The 14,587-nt window shown below is 44.2% G+C and overlaps 1 protein-coding gene across 3 annotated transcripts in view; it reads left to right on the top strand.

Moving 5' to 3' along the window:
• The window catches only part of APOBEC4 (apolipoprotein B mRNA editing enzyme catalytic polypeptide like 4), a 38,377-nt gene extending 24,193 nt beyond the window's left edge, over window positions 1-14,184 (top strand). Inside the window, exons 1-2 of one of the 3 annotated variants that reach the window (XM_056523652.1) lie at window positions 6,949-6,983; window positions 12,800-14,184. In XM_056523652.1, coding sequence (XP_056379627.1) covers window positions 12,859-13,962 — 1,104 coding nt within the window. In that variant the 5' untranslated portion in view covers window positions 6,949-6,983; window positions 12,800-12,858 and the 3' untranslated portion in view covers window positions 13,963-14,184. Of the gene's footprint in view, window positions 1-6,948; window positions 6,984-7,172; window positions 7,199-12,799 lie in introns of those variants that run through there. The other 2 variants (XM_056523651.1, XM_056523649.1) reach the window with 2 other exon arrangements.
• The last annotated feature ends 403 nt before the right edge of the window (window positions 14,185-14,587 follow it).

The following is a 14,587-nucleotide window of genomic DNA, read 5'->3' as shown; positions in this document are numbered from 1 at the left end:
CGAGGACAAGCAGGGCTCTGTACACCGAGGACAAGCAGGGCTCTGTACACCGAGGACAAGCAGGGCTCTGTACACCGAGGACAAGCAGGGCTCTGTACACCGAGGACAAGCAGGGCTCTGTACACCGAGGACAAGCAGGGCTCTGTACACCGAGGACAAGCAGGACTCTGTACACTGAGGACAAGCAGGGCTCTGTACACCGAGGACAAGCAGGGCTCTGTACACCGGGACAAGCAGGGCTCTGTACACTGAGGACAAGCAGGGCTCTGTACACTGAGGACAAGCAGGGCTCTGTGCACTGAGGACAAGCAGGGCTCTGTACACTGAAGATAAGCTCAGATATTTGCAGTGAGGACAAGCTGGGCTCTGTGCAGTGAGGACAAGCAGGGCTCTGTACACTGAGGACGAGCAGGGTTCCGTACACTGAGGACGAGCAGGGCTCTGTGCACTGAGGACAAGCAGGGCTTTGTACACTGAGGACAAGCAGGGCTCTGTACACTGAGAACAAGCAGGGCTCTGTACACTGAGGACAAGCTGGGCTCTGCGCAGTGAGGACAAGCTGGGGTCTCTGCAGTGAGGACAAGCTGGGCTCTGTACACTGAGGACAAGCAGGGCTCTGTACACTGAGGACAAGCAGGGCTCTGTACACTGAGGACAAGCTGGGCTCTGTGCAGTGAGGACAAGCAGGGCTCTGTACACTGAGGACAAGCAGGACTCTGTACACTGAGGACAAGCAGGGCTCTGTACACTGAGGACAAGCTGGGCTCTGTGCAGTGAGGACAATCTGAGCTCTGTGCAGTGAGGACAAGCAGGTCTCTGTGCACTGAGGACAAGCAGGGCTCTGTGCAATGAGGACAAGCAGGGCTCTGTACACTGAGAACAAGCAGGGCTCTGTACACTGAGGACAAGCAGGGCTCTGTACACTGAGGACAAGCAGGGCTCTGTACACTGAGGACAAGCTGGGCTCTGTGCAGTGAGGACAAGCAGGGCTCTGTACACTGAGGACAAGCAGGGCTCTGTACACTGAGGACAAGCAGGGCTCTGTACACTGAGGACAAGCAGGGCTCTGTACACTGAGGACAAGCTGGGCTCTGTGCAGTGAGGATAAGCAGGGCTCTGTACACTGAGGACAAGCAGGGCTCTGTACACTGAGGACAAGCAGGGCTCTGTACACTGAGGAAAAGCTGGGCTCTGTGCAGTGAGGACAAGCTGAGCTCTGTGCAGTGAGGACAAGCAGGGCTCTGTACACTGATGACGAGCAGGGTTCTGTACACTGTGGACGAGCAGGGCTCTGTGGACTGAGGACAAGCAGGGCTCTGTGCACTGAGGACAAGCAGGGCTCTGTACACTGAGGACAAGCAGGGCTCTGTACACTGAGAACAAGCAGGGCTCTGTACACTGAGGACAAGCTGGGCTCTGTGCACTGAGGACAAGCTGGGCTCTGTGCAGTGAGGACAAGCGGGGCTCTGTACACTGAGGACAAGTGAGGCTCTGTACACTGAGGACAAGCAGGGCTCTGTACACTGAGAAGCAGGGCTCTGTACAGTGAGGACAAGCAGGGCTCTGTACACTGAGGACAAGCATGGCTCTGTACACTGAGGACAAGCAGGGCTCTGTACACTGAGGACAAGCAGGGCTCTGTACACTGAGGATAAGCAGGGCTCTGTACACTGAGGACAAGCTGGGCTCTGTACACTGAGGACAAGTGGGACTCTGTACACTGAGGACAAGTGGGGCTCTGTACACTGAGGACAAGCAGGGCTCTGTACACTGAGAAGCAGGGCTCTGTACAGTGAGGACAAGCAGGGCTCTGTACACTGAGGACAAGCATGGCTCTGTACACTGAGGACAAGCAGGGCTCTGTACACTGAGGACAAGCAGGGCTCTGTACACTGAGGACAAGCAGGGCTCTGTACACTGAGGACAAGCAGGGCTCTGTACACTGAGGACAAGCAGGGCTCTGTACAATGAGAAGGAGCAGGGCTCTGTACACTGAGGACAAGCTGGGCTCTGTGCACTGAGGACAAGCAGGGCTCTGTGCAGTGAGGACAAGCGGGGCTCTGTACACTGAGGACAAGTGAGGCTCTGTACACTGAGGACAAGCAGGGCTCTGTACACTGAGAAGCAGGGCTCTGTACAGTGAGGACAAGCAGGGCTCTGTACACTGAGGTTAAGCATGGCTCTGTACACTGAGGACAAGCAGGGCTCTGTACACTGAGGACAAGCAGGGCTCTGTACACTGAGGATAAGCAGGGCTCTGTACACTGAGGACAAGCTGGGCTCTGTACACTGAGGACAAGTGGGGCTCTGTACACTGAGGACAAGTGGGGCTCTGTACACTGAGGACAAGCAGGGCTCTGTACACTGAGGACAAGCAGGGCTCTGTACAGTGAGGACAAGCAGGGCTCTGTACACTGAGGACAAGCAGGGCTCTGTACACTGAGGACAAGCAGGGCTCTGTACACTGAGGACAAGCAGGGCTCTGTACAATGAGAAGGAGCAGGGTTCTGTACACTGAGGACAAGCAGGTCTCTGTGCACTGAGGACAAGCAGGGCTCTGTACACTGAGGACAAGCAGGGCTCTGTGCACTGAGGACAAACAGGGCTCTGTACACTGAGAACAAGCAGGACTCTGTACACTGAGGACAAGCAAGGCTCCGTACACTGAGGACAAGCAGGGCTCTGTACACTGAGAACAAGCAGGTGCAATGAGGCTCTGTGGCATGCTATGGGCTCACACATGAGGATAATTGACAAGCCAGGAGCCTACACAGAGCCCTGCTTGTCCTGTCCTCACTTCCTGTATTTGGACATCTCACAGACAAACATCCAATAGCTGCAGTGGCAGCATTTTTCACCCAAAAATATACACATTTTTAAGCCAATGTATATTATAAATATACATATGTTTTTATCTACGTTATATAAAAAGTTTTTGTTGACGACAGGTACACTTTAAATGGTTTCTGTTTTACTGATACCTGCAATTTCCAACGTATCCGTATTGGTAACTTTTGTTTAGCCCAAAGAGGTCAATGGGTTCCATATTTGCACTTAATTTGTGCATAATTTGTGCATTTTTTCCTTTTTTTATATGCATTATAGAAACATTTCAAAATAACAACCCCAAAAACCCAACTCTTTTCTGCCTTATGACGTATATACGTTAAGGCTACATGACATATATTAACTCTTTAGATCCAATTTTGAAAAGTTGATAGCAGGATCTAAAAATCCAAAATACTGGTGCCGGTGGGTTTGTGGGGGCTGATCTGGTCCTTCACAGGGTAATTGTGGGGTCCCGATCAGTTGAGATGATGGCCTGAGGGTCCTTACCTGCCTCTTTGGAGTCTATGGCATAGCATTGAACAGTATTTAGCAAGTAAATGATTGCATGTCATAGTTTGTTATGAGGAGTAAAAATCTGTAAAAAATAACAAATTAAAAAAGTAATAAATGTTAATAAACACTCCCCCATAATAAAACTTTATATCACCCCCCTTTTCACATTTTTAAAATAAAATTATGTAAATAAACATAAACATATTTGGTATGGAAGTACGTGTAAATGTCTGAACTATTAATATATAACATTGAAACAACACGGTGAGGCTAGGTTTCCACAAAGTTTTTTTTTCTGGTGTTTTATTTTTTTACAAAAACATTTTAAAAATGTATTTTTTTTTATAATGAAATTTTAATTAATTTTGAAACAGGGACCAATTTATGTGGCTGGGCAGGGACCTAAAAATGTATCCGACAATAATAAAAATGTAGAAAGGGACCAATTTTTTTATTGGTAATGTATTTTAATAATGTGTTTAATAAAGTGTGTGTGTTTCACTTTTTTTTCAAAATTTTTTTTTTTAGGTAGTACTACTACTCCCAGCATGGAACAGACTGTTCCATGATGGGAGTAGTAGTGCCCATACTAATAGACAGAGCGCAGCAGGTGTCACTCCTGACACCCGATGCGATCGTCCTATCTAATGCAGAGATGCGGAGCAGCTTTCTCCTGCGCTCGCATCTCTGCTCTGTACTCCGGGCTGGCCAGTGATGTGAATAGAATTCATATTTTCCACCCACAGTGGTGATTGGCCGGATGGTGGCAGCCAATCACAGCTCTCAGAAGGAAATACGAATCAGTGATGTGAATTCTATTCCCATCACTGGCCGGGCCGGAGTACAGAGCAGAGATGCGAGCGCTGTATAGAGCCGCTCCGCATCTCTGCAATAGATAGGACAATCGCATTGGGTGTCAGAAGTGACACCCGCTGCGATCTGTCCCTTACTGCAGGTACTACTGCTCCCAACATGGAGCAGAAGTACCTGCATTAATAGATCGCAGCGGGTGTCACTTCTGACACCTGCTGCGATCGTCCTGTATAATGTATAGATGCGGGTGGCAAGGCCGCTCTTCTATGGTCCCCTGCACTGCCGTATATATACCTATTACAGTGGTCCCTCAACATACGATGGTAATCCGTTCCAAATGAACCATCGTTGAAACCATCTTATGTTGAGGGATCCGTGCAATGGAAAGAATAGGAAGTCATACTCACCTGTCCCCGCCTCTCCGGACCCATCACCGCTCGTCACCGCTGCCCTGGATGTCCCCCTCCATCGCTGTCGCCGCGTCCCCGGGGTGTTCCCGACGCTCCGGACGTCTCTGCTTCCCCGGGATCCTCGCTCTCCGAGAAGAACGGACGTGCCGCTGGCTTCTATAGATTATATAGGAGGATCGCAACGGGTGTCAAAAGTGACACCCGGGGCGATCTGTCTATTAGTACAGGTACAACCTAAAAATGTAAAAAATTAAGAAGAAAGTTTAACAAAATTAATTAAAAAAATATTATTTTTACATTTAAATGGCCCCTTTCTACATTTATATTATTGACAGCTACATTTTTAGTTTCCTGCCCACCCACATAAATTGATCCCTGCTTAAACATTTATAAAAATGTCATTATAAAAAAATATACATTTTGTTAAATACAATGTTTTCCATCACTACTGTATCTTTAATTAAAAAAAACGCCTGCAAAATCGCCAAAGTTAAAACCCACATGGCGTTTTTCTTGGCGTTTTTTCACTCACATAGACTTCTATGGGAGGAAAACGTCAAGATTTTCCTGGAAGAAAAACAAAAACGCCAAAGTCTCAACAAGAGGTCGTTTTTGAAAACTGCCAAGGAGCCAAAAGATGCTGGAAAAACGCCAAAAGGATTAAAAAAAAAAACACCAAACTAAAAAAAACGTCAAATGTGGATATAGCTTGTTGCAGTTCCCTATTGATTGCAGCTAACATTTGGCCGCAGAGTTTTTCACAAAAAAAAAACGCCATGCGGCAAAAATGGGCGTTTTTATAGGCGTTTTTGCAACAAAACAAAAAAAGTGGAAACCTAGCCTGAATGGAGTAAAATGTAAAAAAAAATACTTAATCCCAGAATTTTGTATTTTTGGTTACTAGAGTTATAGGGGTCAGAGGAGGATGGTTTTAAGCATAGTCATTTTCTAACAAAAAATAAATTTCTAGGTTGTTATTTATGAATTCGTTTTAGTTAAGCAGTAAAATAAAACAAAACCTATAAAAATTGTGCATTGTTGTAATCATATGGACCTACAGAGTTAAGATAATGGGGGAGATTTGTCAAAATCAGAGTAGAGGAAAAGTGGTACAGTTGCTCATAGCAACCAATTAGATGACTTCTTAAATTTTTGAAAAGTCCTGTGAAAAATGAAAGAAACGATCTGATTGGTTGCTATGGTCAACTGGTCCACTTTTCTTTTACTCAGGTTTTGATAAATCTCCCCCAATGTGTCATTTTTACTGTAAAGTGCACTGTGTACTGTAAGGGGGTGCAGTGGACCATTGGTGGGGAGCGAACAACCTTTGTCGCTGGTTCTGCGCCCCTTATTGGGGTACTGGCTGTACCGGCAGCCCTGACCATGTGACTTATGACATATTGTCTGTGGCCGCATGGAATGTCTGCCCGGGAAAACACGGGCGGACAGGCCGTACTTTTGAAAAATCTGGTGGGCGCTAGGACCATTCGGAAATACGGCGTCTCCACAGACGGTAATGCATTTCCAAGCTGAATCCGCAGAAATAATAGACGCAACTTTTCTTTCTACAGACATGCTAGAATTGGAATTTTTGCTGCATGCACAGTGGGACTCTTTTTTGAAATTTTTTTTTCGGTCATTCTGCCGCGTGAACATGGCCTAAGGGACATTTGCTCCTAATACAAGTTTACATGCAGAAGTGTTTTTCTTTTTACCTGGAGCAGTGTTTCCCAACCAGGGTGCCTCCAGCTGTTGTAAAACTACAACTCCCAGGATGCTCTGACAGCCGAAGGCTGTCTGAGCATGCTGGGAGCTGTAGTTTTGCGGAAGTTGTAGTTTTTCCAGTCATTCTGCCGGGTGAACATGGCCTAAGGGACATTTGCTCCTAATACGAGTTTACATGCAGAAGTGTTTTTCTTTTTACCTGGAGCAGTGTTTCCCAACCAGGGTGCCTCCAGCTGTTGGAAAACTACAACTCCCAGCATGCTCGGTCAGCCGGAGGCTGTCCGAGCATGCTGAGAGTTGTAGTTTTGCAACAGCTGGAGACACACTAACAGCTGGAGACACACTAACAGCTGGAGACACACTAGTTGGGAAACATAAACAATTCTGCCTTTTGTCCTTATTGCTACATGCAGGGGTTGTGATAATGTAACCTCTTTGATGATTTGCAGCACTTAGTATATCCTTATGTTTGTACTTGATGTCTAGGATTGTCTGCTAAGTGCGGCACTTAATACCGCACAAGACGTCTATGTTTGGTCGTCACGCACGATAGATTTTCAATTCGATCTGTCAAGGTTGACATGAGGTTTCTTCCTAAATGGCGATTCACATTATTGCATTCAAGGAGGGTGCCGACCCATGTGACTCCTGCTCCTCCCATCCTCACTATCTGCTCCAATTACAAGGGGAGAGGTGAGGGGGAAGCTATTAACCCCCAATTAACCCACTCCCTGCCACACAGTCCGTGGATCCTATGCCTAATCGGCCCGGAGCCAACCAAATCCATAGAAGTAAAGCAGGTTCCTACATTGCGGAGTCCTGGTCTAGTAATTGGGAGTAGGGATCGGGGATACAAAGCAGGTGCAGGAAGCGGACGGATCATTCGGCTTCAGGAATGTTTGGAACGCGTGCGTCTGTTATGACATCATTTCTGTAATTGTCTATATAATTGTTATAATTCTTCATTTCTTTTATAGTTATTATTGGCTGTCTGGTTTGCAGTTATACACTTCAGACTTTACTATAACAACTAGTGTTGAGCGCGAATATTCGAAATGCTAATTTTTACCGTGAATATCGGCACTTCGCGATTTTGCGAATATTTTGAATATAGCGCTATATATTCATAATGACTAATATGGTGTTTGTACCTGTGTTTACTGGATGGTCTCGCAATTCTTCTGGGGCAATTCTTTTTTGCCCCGATGTTTATTTTTTACAGCATACAAAATGACTGTGGTCTTAGGTTTTCCCAGGTTGCAATGCGGCCGAGACCTGACATCACTAGTCAGGTGTTCAGAGGGAGCCTATCTTTGCTTCAATGGGAGGAGTGACCGCTGGGTGGGAGGAAGATCATTCTGCTACAATTCTAATTTTGCAACCGCTGGAGGCACCTTGGTCAGAAAACACTGGTCTATTGCATGGAAAGGATCACAGGTGGGTTTCAGTGGGTTGGGTGGCTGATGTGTGTGTGCTGTCACGCCCCCTCCCATAGACTTGCATTTAGGGGGTGGGGTGTGACTGCATGAGGGGGCGGGGCGTGATGGAATGAGGGTGCAGGGCTATGACGTCAGGAGCTCCCAGCGCCGGCTCCAGCGTTCGGAACAGTTTGTTCCAAACGCTGAGCAGCGGAGTACCCCTTTAAGGACATCAGGTTTTTTTCATTTTTGCACTTTAGTTTCTTTCCTCCTCCCCTTCTAAAAATCATAACAGTTTCAGTTTTCCACCTACAGACCCATATGAGGGCTTGTTTTTTTTATTTTATTTTTTTGCGCCACCAATTTTACTTTGTAATGACAGCAATCATTTCACCACAAAATCTACAGCAAAACAAAAAAAAACATTATTTGTGGGGCAAGGTGGGGAAAAAATGACACATTGGCCCTCATTTATCAAAAAAGTCGGGTTGTTTTTTTTGGGGGGCTTTTAACCCGACCATCTTTTTCCCTATCAATTTATTAATTTGTTGTCGCTGTCGGATTTTTTGGGCGCAGTCGGATTTTTTGTCGCAGCTGTCCGATTTTTAAAATGTCAGGCTTTTTTCAATTATTTTGCAAATTTTCAAGAAAACAACAAAAATGATGAAGATTCCAAAATTAGGGAAATGGCAAACACTTTTTCCCACTGCTTGAAGCAGTGGGTAAAAAAGGACACTGAAACCCTAAAATTCAGGTCCGGTTTCTTAATAAATCAGTGGGAAACCAAGGTTTTGGTTGGGAAACGCCCCTTTTTAGGCTTTCAAAATCCCTGAGTCGGGTTCGTAGGAAAGGCTTGTCGCAGTTTGTCACACAATGTCTGCGCCTTGTCGCGGAAATCATGCGCCAAAAAAAAAAAAAAAAAACAACAACAACTGTCAGGTTTCCAATGATAAATGAGGGCCACTATCTTTGTTTTGTAGTTCCATACAATTACAATAATACCCAAATGATTTTGTTTGCCTGTCCGAACTTTTTTCTATGCTCGACTACCTAAAGTACCTGACACCCGATGGACCCTTTTCAAGTCAATGGGATCTGTCCGGATCCAGTAATGTTAGTTGTGCTTATTTTCTTTTTCCTCCTTTAGGGTACATTCACACGAGTGGATTTTTGCAGCGGATTTTGCTACGGATTCGCTGGTGAAGGCCCCGCTCTATGTTGGCTTTACATGTGCCTGCTCGTAGCGGCAATACCCGCTATGAGCAGACACACTACAGCGATGTGCGAGTCGCAGTATACTCGCACATCGCGGGAGCTCTCTGCCTAGCACAGAGCAGGGAGAGCGGCCGCGATGTGAGAGTACGCCGCGCACATCGCTGCAGTGTGTCTGCTCGTTGAGGCGTATTGCCGCTACCAGCAGGCACATGTAAAGCCAGCATAGAGCGGGGCCTTCACCTGCTGATCTGCAGCGTAAAATCTGCTGTAAATCCGCTCGTGTGAACGTACCCTAAGGCTAAGTTTCCACTTGTTTTTTTCTGGAAGTTTTTGAGCCAAAGTCAGAAATGGATCCATAAGGGAGAAGTATAAGTCCTTCCTTTATATGTCCTATTCCTGCAGTGGCAGTATTCCAAAAACTGCCAGAAAAGTGGAGACTTAGCCTTAGGCCATGTTCACACTGTATTATGCAGCCTCCATTTGAGGTATGGTATTACGGTGGCATGCATCGCTTATAGGCTCCTATTATGATAAAAAAATATATATATATATATATATATATATCCATATAACATATATACTTTATTTTTTTACCGAATGCCTTTGTAGGGAATAATGATGCAATTCCATATGGTGAAGAGGTTAAAGGGTTATTCCAGGCAAAAACTTTTTTATATATATCAGCTGGCTCCAGAAAGTTAAACAGATTTGTAAATTACTTCTATTCAAAAATCTTAATCCTTTCAGTACTTATGAGTTTCTGAAGTTAAGGTTGTTCTTTTCTGTCTAAGTGCTCTCTGATGACACCTGTCTCGGGAAACGCCCAGTTTAGAAGCAAATCCCCATAGCAAACCTCTTCTAAACTGGGCGGTTCCCGAGACAGGTGTCATCAGAGAGGACTTAGACAGAAAAGAACAACCTTAACTTCAGAAGCTCATAAGTACTGAAAGGATTATGATTTTTTAATAGAAGTAATTTACAAATCTGTTTAACTTTCTGGAGCCAGTTGATATATATGTATATATATATATATATATATATATATATATATATATATATAAACATTTTTTCCTGGAATACCCCTTTAACTCACATATACTGGATGGACGGAGGACGCTCTTTTGGTCTCTATCTGGTGAATAGGAGGCTATGGAACTGTGTAGCATTTCTTTGTGACTATGGCAAACATACACTACATGGCCTATGTATATGAGAACCTGATGGACCTTCCTTGTTACTATATTAGGTTCATATGTTTCTCTTATACATTACATGTAAAAAGACAACAAGGACCTTTGTATCTCCCATTTGCTGATCCGTTTTCTCCCAAATTATTGTCAGATTTTGTCTCTTCTCAGGCCTTTGAAGTAGCGTCTATGACGTCTCTGGCCTTTAATCAGAGCTGCTTTGTTTACAGTGTATGGAGCCTGCACAGTATTAGTACCGTCCATACAACACTGTAACCGTATTGTAACCAGCAAGTAATCCATGGAAATTACTAGTAACTACATTTGATGTTTTTAGTAAATTACGGGAATAATAAACTCCTGAATGTACATGAATAATGAAGAATTAAAGGGGTAATCCGGGGGAAAACACATTTTTTTCTAATCAACTGGTGGCAGAAAGTTAAATGGATTTGTAAATGACTTCTGTTTAAAAATCTTAACCCTTCCAGTACTTAACAACTGCTGTATGCTACAGAGGAAGTTGTGTAGTTCTTTCCAGTCTGACCACAGTGCTCTCTGCTGACACCTCTGTCCATGTCAGGAACTGTCCAGAGCAGGAGAGGTTTGCTATGTGGATTGGCTCCTGCTCTGGACAGTTCCTGACATGGACAGAGGTGTCGGCAGAGAGCACTGTGGTCAGACTGGAAAGAACTACACAACTTCCTGTGGAGCATACAGCTGCTCATAAGTACTGAAAGGATTAAGATTTTTTAAATAGAACTAATACAAATCTGTTTAACTTTTTGGCACCAGTTGATTTAAAAAAAAAAAAAATAATTCCACTGAAGTATCCCTTTAACTTTTAAGTGTCTGCAATTGCAGTCTGTACATCAGTTATAGGCAGGAGCTTGTAGGTCACTGGTCTCCAATCAGGGTGCCTCCAGTTATTGCAAAATTACAACTCCTAGCATGCCCGGACAGCCGTTGTCTGTCGGCATGCTGGGAGTTGTTGTTTTGGAACATATTGTAGATGAGACGACTGTTGTAGACAATAGGAAGCGACTCCTTATACCATTAAAGGACATCTGCAGCAAAAGACAACTTATCACCGATCTACAGGTTAGGGGATAAGTGTCTGATCTCCCAAACGGGGCCCCGCATTGCCGCTCTATGTGAGCCGCTAATGCACGTAGCGTCAATCTCCCTGATGTCAACCGTACACTCCCTCCCCATACAGTTCTATGGGAGAGGCGGGGAGGCATGAATGCTGTCTCCCCACCTATCCCATAGAACTACATGGAGGAGGTGTGTCGGCTGTGACGTCATGATGCGGCTGGCACGCCTCCTGCACGGGAGAGCCGTGGCAGAGCCGTGGCCCCGTGCAAGAGATCACGCCCCCCCCCCCCCCCCCCCCCGCGATCAGACACTTATCCCCTATCCTGTGGATGGGGGATAAGTTGTCTTTTGCTGCAGATGTCCTTTAACTGATTCAATCTTAAAGGGGTATTCCCATCTAAAGACAATATCTACTATCCACAGGATAGGACAAGCTGATAAGTGGGGGTCTGACTGATGGGGCCCCCACCTAATCCCAAGAACAGGACAAAAGTGTCTCCAGAATGAGGAGTAGGAACACTGTTTATACCGATCACAGGATCACACCCTTCATAAGGAAATCTATCAACCTTCTCCCCAATGTGTGTCACAGAGAACACCCACAATACTCTCCCATAGAAGCTAATATGCAATTTTCTGATTAAGGCATTATTTCACAACCAGGGTGCCTCCAGCTGTTGCAAAACCACAACTCCCAGCATGCCCGGACAGCCAAAGGCTGGGAATTAGGCTAGGTTCAGACTACGGAATTTCCGCCTACAATTCCGCTTTGAAATTGCAGGCGGAAATTCCGCTTGCTAAAATGTATAGTGTAGTGAATGAGTTTCCGTTCTCAAATTCACACGGAAATACTCACGGAACACATTGCAGTCTATTGGAGACTACAGTGTCCGCACGGTCCTAGCTCCGACTGATTCAGTCAGCACTGGCCGCAGTCTGAACCTAGCGTTATAGTCTTCTAACAACTGGAGGCACCCCAGTTCAGAAGCACTGGACTAAGGTTTCCCATGTCCAGGTGTTTTCTATAAAGCAAATCTCTGGAACACTAGTTCTGTAGGCTGGAGGCACACTGGTTGTGAAACAATGCCTTAATCAGCAACAAAGGCAAGATGGCTGTCCTAAACAAAAGACAAAAAACACTATATATATATATATATATATATATATATATATATAAATAAAAAATTATTAATAATAATATAATAATGCAATAATAAATAAATATATATATATATATATATATATATATATAAACATACACACACACACACACAACTGGTCTACATTATGAGCCCTAATGGGGACAGGGACCCATTTGAATGTACAGCTCCGTGGAATCTGTGTGCGCTATATACCGGCAAATAAAAGAGTATTAAAATTATTATTCATATTTTATTAAAAAATAAGCAAAAAATCTAAAGCAATCTAAAATCTAAAGGAATTTATGTACATATCGTAAAGATAGTAGGATCTTCTAATTGTCCCCTACAAAGCATCTTCTATATCATGAACCGTATCATTTGACAATGAACCGTATCAGTGACAATTCATAATTAAATCCATTAATGATATATAAATATATGTTTTGCAGGGAAACTTCCGTGTCAGCTGATCACATCCTGGATCCTGCACATATTTTTGCATCTGTAGATGGAAACTATTTTTCAGGAATTTTCTGGATATCATGGAACCTTAGTAAAGCCATATTACTGGCTCTATCCGAACCACCATTGTGTGAGATGTCCGTACCATATCAGGACAGGAGAGGACTCCCGGGTCACCTATGGAGAGTTCTACGAGGCCTTCGGCTTTCCCTATGGGCCAACAACGCCTGAAAACCGGCAACTGCTATTTTACGAAGTGAAATCGTTGGATGGGGCCGTCATCCAGAAGGGTCAGGCTTCCAACTGCGCTCATTCGGACCTTCACGTGGAGTCCATGTTGTTTCAGAGAAACGGTTATCTAGACTCCTTCATCTACCAGCATAACCCAGTCGGCTACTTAACCCTTTACACAAACCTAACTCCATGCAATGAGTATGGGCATTTTTGCATCAGTAAAATCTACGACTTATTGCTGAAGTATCCTGACATGCGCTTAGACATCTACTTCTCGCAGTTGTACCATGTTGCGGAAGAGTTTCCTGCTTCTTACTGGAACAAAGAGGCCTTGAGGAGTCTTGCTGGTCATTGGCCAAGAGTAACGCTAAATCCATTGAGTAATGGGATCTGGAAAACCGTTCTTTACTCTTTCGTAAAAGAAGTTCCAGAGAGCACCTTGTACCAACCCATTTTGCCTGTGAGGGCTTCAGCGGACCGATATAACGCACACATGATACATCTTATCACTGGAGTTAAGCCATATTTTGTTGACGTTCCTCCAGTTTTTCAACCTCAAGAGAAGGAACGTGTTCCGGAGTATCAAAGAGAAAAGATTAATCCTACTTCCCTCCCTCAGCCCCAAACAGGCTTCTCCCCATACTATCCTATGTTTGCTTCACACATTCCCTCCATCCCCGTACCCAAGTCATATAGACCGATAGAAGCTAATTCTAAACCCAAAAACGTTGTCCGGCATCTGAACATGCCTGGGAATATAAGTGGAGACATGAACTTCAGAGACATTGTAGCAAATGCAAGAAAAACCAATGAAGTTATAATCACGGAGGAAGTGGTAAAAAAGACAGATACAGAGGCAAACAGGAGCAGAAGACACAAAAGAGACATTTATTCTGCGAAAAAATCCAAGCGCTGAGGGACAATACAAGAATTACAATATTTATTCAGTATATGATAGAATAATGTGCAGCAAAGTGTAATGAACGGGTTTGTGATGAGAAATTTGTTCTTCCCAAACCTGAGGAATTTAACAAGGTTTTTTGCTCATGCTTAATTGTGAATTTTTGCCAATTTTTTGTGAATTTTTTTGCTAATTTTTCTGTCATAGTAATTAACCACCAATACACAATGTTGCGGTGATAGCAAATGAATATGAAGTGGCACTTTGGTGCCCCCTGGCAGTCTGGACCAAGAGCATATGCCCCAATTGCACTGCACAACCCCCAGCTATGCCCCTTGTCAAGTTAATCTAAAAATAATCACTAGTCATGACTTCAACCAACTTCATTTGTGTGACTACAGCTCCTATATAGACCCATATGTCACTATGGTTACAGGCTACAATCCAATTCTGTGTGTAGTCTGATCTTGGAGTCATATTATTTAGCAATATCTGCACAGTTTTTTTTATTTTTTTTTATTTTTATAGAGGCATTAGATCAATAAACAAAACTGGTTTCAATGTACATTGGCATAACCTGTAAGTTAATGTTTCTTAATAAGGGTTTCCCCAGCTGTTGCAGAACTATAACTTTCAGCAT

This window comes from Hyla sarda, chromosome 6, assembly GCF_029499605.1.
Source record: "Hyla sarda isolate aHylSar1 chromosome 6, aHylSar1.hap1, whole genome shotgun sequence".
Taxonomy (NCBI): Eukaryota; Metazoa; Chordata; class Amphibia; order Anura; family Hylidae; genus Hyla; species Hyla sarda.
Note: the sequence above shows the minus strand (reverse complement) of the source record. Positions and strands in the feature narration are given on the sequence as shown.